Source organism: Tupaia chinensis, unplaced genomic scaffold, assembly GCF_000334495.1.
Source record: "Tupaia chinensis unplaced genomic scaffold, TupChi_1.0 Scaffold138725_1, whole genome shotgun sequence".
Classification (NCBI taxonomy): domain Eukaryota; kingdom Metazoa; phylum Chordata; class Mammalia; order Scandentia; family Tupaiidae; genus Tupaia; species Tupaia belangeri.
The window spans coordinates 400,284-404,201 of record NW_006198617.1 but is presented as its reverse complement, the minus strand read 5'-3'; the positions used below and the strand labels follow the sequence as shown (position 1 = coordinate 404,201).

The 3,918-nt window shown below is 56.8% G+C and overlaps 1 protein-coding gene across 2 annotated transcripts in view; it reads left to right on the top strand.

Moving 5' to 3' along the window:
* The window catches only part of MAP2K3 (mitogen-activated protein kinase kinase 3), a 25,545-nt gene that overhangs the window by 15,600 nt on the left and 6,027 nt on the right, over positions 1-3,918 (top strand). For both annotated transcript variants that reach the window (XM_006161626.3, XM_006161627.3), the window contains exon 9: positions 433-510. In XM_006161626.3, coding sequence (XP_006161688.1) covers positions 433-510 — 78 coding nt within the window. The remainder of the gene's footprint in view (positions 1-432; positions 511-3,918) is intronic.

Genomic DNA, 3,918 nt, shown 5'->3' with positions numbered 1-3,918 from the left:
CACGCCCTAGAGGGCCGTGAGTGGGCGCGCTGCCAGTCGGGAGGGCGGGCCGGGCAGGGCAGGGCCGGGCAGGGCCGCCCAGCACCGCACTTCCTGCAGAGGGCAGCCTGTGCCCAGCAGCCCTACTCTGGCTAGTAACTGTGTCCTCCAGAGCACCCCGTTTGGATACGTCATGTGGACGTCCCGCACGGAGGGCCCCCAGGGCCTGTGCAGGTCCCGCCCCTGCCCCCATGTCAGGGAGTCTCCCTGTGGGCCTTCCAAGCAGCACCCCGGCCCTGGCTGGCTTCAGTTTCCTCCTCTGTCACGTGGCAGATGCGACAAGCGAGCACCCGGTGGGGAGGGGAAGGCAGGACCTAGTGGGGGTAGCCCGGGTAGTCCCCACCGTGGCCTTCCCATGCCCCCAGGTGTTCATGCTGCAATGTCCCCTTGCAGCCTGAGAGGATCAACCCAGAGCTGAACCAGAAGGGCTACAACGTCAAGTCGGACGTCTGGAGTCTCGGCATCACCATGGTACGGCCGGGCCGGGCCAGCCCCCAAGGTCAGGTGGGGCTTTCGGGGCATAGGTCAGACCCTGGGAAAAAGCCCCAGCTTCAGAATCTAAGAAGCGTGTTGTCAGAGAGACAGGCTAGCAGGTGAGGTGGAGGTTAAGGTGGCTGGATCCCACATGGGTGATAGCAGGTTTGAGCCCTGGACCCAGTGGCTTGAAAATCACATTGGGCGTGTGTGTGCGCGTGTGCCCACCTGACATCTCAGGAGGGGAGTGGAGAAGGGACTGCAGCGTGGCTGCCCCCCCCCGCCCCGGGCGGGTGATCACTCATTTCCTCTGTCTCTCTGGCAAGGGCGTGTGCCTGACAGGTAAAATTCAAGTAGTGGGAACCAGCAGTTAGCGTAATGGCTATGTCGCTGGACTCCCACATAGTCAACCGCGGTTCGCGTCCCGGACCCAGTGGCTTAAAACTCACGCCGGGCACGTGTGTGTACATGCCCAAGATCCCGAGAGGAGAACGGAGGAGAAGGGATTGCGGCGTGGCCATCCCCCCTGGGGGGTGATTTCTCACTTTCTGTCTCTCTGTTTCTGGTGAACACATGCACCCTATAGCAAAAACCTCTCAAAAAAAATAAAGGAAAAGTCCAACAAAATATATATAAAAAAAGGAAGAGAGGAGCCAGCAGATGGTGGAATGGTTATGTTGCTGGACTCCCATGTAGTCGACCGCAGTTTGAATCCTAGATCCTGTGACTTAAACCTCATACCATGTGCGTGTCTATGTGTGCCCAAGATCCTAAGAGGAGAATGGAGGAGAAGGGATTGCGGTGTGGCCCTACCCCCCCGGGGGGTGATTTCTCGCTTTCTGTCTCTCTTTCTCTGTCTATCTGGCGAGCCCATGCACCCTATAGCAAAAACCTCTCTCCCCAAAAAAAGAAAAATTTGTACAGCCAGAAGGGTGGTGTTCATGGGAGGGACCCTAGACCAGGGCTTGGCAGGATTTGGGGCATCTCAGTTCTGAGCAGTGGAGGCGGAAGACGCCGGAGTTGGTGGGGTTGGGGCTGGGGGGCATCTGAAGTGCAGGTGAAGGGTAGGCACAGAGGCCTCTTGCTCCTTCTAGGACCCCCTCCCCTTCCTGGCTAGGGCTCGGGGTGAGGCGGCTTAGTACGCAGACTGTGTGTGTTGTGTTCGTGCTTCCATTTTACAGGGCTCATTCTGCATCTATGTGGAGAGTGGGTAGGAGGGCAGGAAGATGGCTGGGATGAGCCCCTAGCCAGTTCTCAAGCCATGCAGGGACAAGGGCACCGGAAGCGTCTCACTGTCCCAGTGCCACCAGTGGGTGAGTCAGTCCACTTGGCGTGGGCTGCCTAGGTGGTTTGTAGCCTGACTGCCACCTCAGACCCTGGGACTGTGGGGTGTGGCCTGGGCAGCAGCACCTGCCCTGCCCAGGGTCGTGGCCCAGTGCCCATCTGGCTTAGTCCCTCATTGTTGGGCGTTGCAGGGGAGGGGCCGTCAGACAAAACTGACCAGGAAAATACAAGGTGACAAGTGGGCCTCAGAGTCCCATAGCTCAGTTTGATTGTGACGCTGATGCCCCATAGGTTAGGGCTCCCCCTCCACGGTCTGGCCTCCCCTGCTCCTGACCAGCCAGCTGGAAGTTGGGTTCTCGGGACTCCCTCCTAGGTCCCAGCAAGCTGCTGAAAGGGCTCTCGGCACTCAGAAAAGCTCTTCACGTGTCGTGTTTGCAGGTCATCGTCAAGACACAGCTCAGGGCAGCAATGTGGCAGAGCTGCCTGGGCCAGGCAAGGGTGTGAGTGAGCCCCCTGCGCCTCCCTGCCCACCCCTGCCATCCCCGCCACTGCTGTCCCCTGCAGCAAGCTCCCTCGGGACAGGCTTTGTGGAGCTTAGTCTCCAGGCTCCGCCCACAGCCCCCGCTCCCTAACCTCTGGCCCTTGTGTGGCCGGCTCCATCCTAGGCACAGAACTCCACCCTAGTTCTCTTTAGCTGCTCCTGTCTGAGGGCTTCAGCAGCCCTGGGTGCCTAGCAGTGGCCATGGCAGGGACGCAGAGGCCACTGTGAGTGCAGAGGCCAGCACGGGTCTGCACAAGGAGGGCTGGAGAGACCAGCTGCCAGGTGGCCTGATCAGAGGTGGAGGCCCTGGAGGGGGTGGGTGCGGGGTCGCACAGGTGCTGGGGTTGTAGGTGCTGCCCTTCACTCCACCATCCCGGTCTCTCCTCCAACTGAAACTTTGTCACTGCGTCTCCGCAGACCACAACCAGGAAAAGAATCAAAGTAGTTGTGTCGGAGAGGCAGTGGGCGATGCCCTCAGTTCTCTTTAGTATGTCTACCTGTCAGCCGCCTTTTTATTGATTTATTTTTGGTAGAGGTTTTGCCTTACGGTATGTGCTCTCACCAGAGAGAGAGAGAGAGAGAAGAGAAGAGAAGGGAAGAGAAGAGAAGGGAAGAGAAGAGACAGGCAATGAAAGGGAAAGTGAGAAATCAGCCACCAGGGGGATGGCCACACCACAATCCCTTCTCTTCCAGTCTCCTCCTGGGACCTTGAGCACACACGCAGGTGTGCCTGGCATGAGTTTTAAGCCACCAGGTCTGGGACTTGAACTGCAGTCGGCCATGTGGGAGTCCAGCAACATAACCACTATGCCATCTGCTGACCCTGTTTTATTTTTTTAATTGCAAGCAGGCTTGTGTACTGGCCAGAGAGAGAGAAAGCATCCCCAGGGGGTGTAGTCATGCTGCAATCTTTTTTCCTCCATTTCTGCATTCATTCAGGACATAGGTATGTACACAGACCTGGTATGTTTTTAAACAACTGAGGTCAGGATTTGAACTGCACTTGCCCACGTGAGAGCCAGAGTTCTACGCACAGCACTTAACCTGTTGTGCTACTGAGCAGCCACACATGTAATTACTATTTTTCTTCCTTTTTGTTTGCTCCAGGGTGTGTGCACTCACAGAGAGAGACATAGAGACAGAAAAAATCCCGCCCCCGGGGATATGGCCATGCCACAGGCCTTTCTCCTCCGTTCTCCTCTCAGGATTTTGGGTACACACATACCTATACCTGGTGTGTTTTTCAAAGCGCTGATATGGGACTTGAACCATGAAGCTGGCCATGTGCCATCCAACTGCCTTAACCACCATGCTGCCTGGCTGGCCTTTCTGACACATAATTTTTTTTTTGAGAGGTTTTTGCTATAGGGTGTGTATGCTCGCCTGAAAGAGAGAGAGAGACAGAGAGACAGAAAGCGAGAAATCACCCTCCAGGGGGAATGCCCACACTGCAATCCCTTCTCCTCCATTCTAATCTTAAGATATCGCGTGCACACACACATGCGTGCGCACACACGCGCGCACACCTGGCTTGAGTTTAAGCTACCAGGTCCGGGACCCAAACTGCAGGAGAATACATG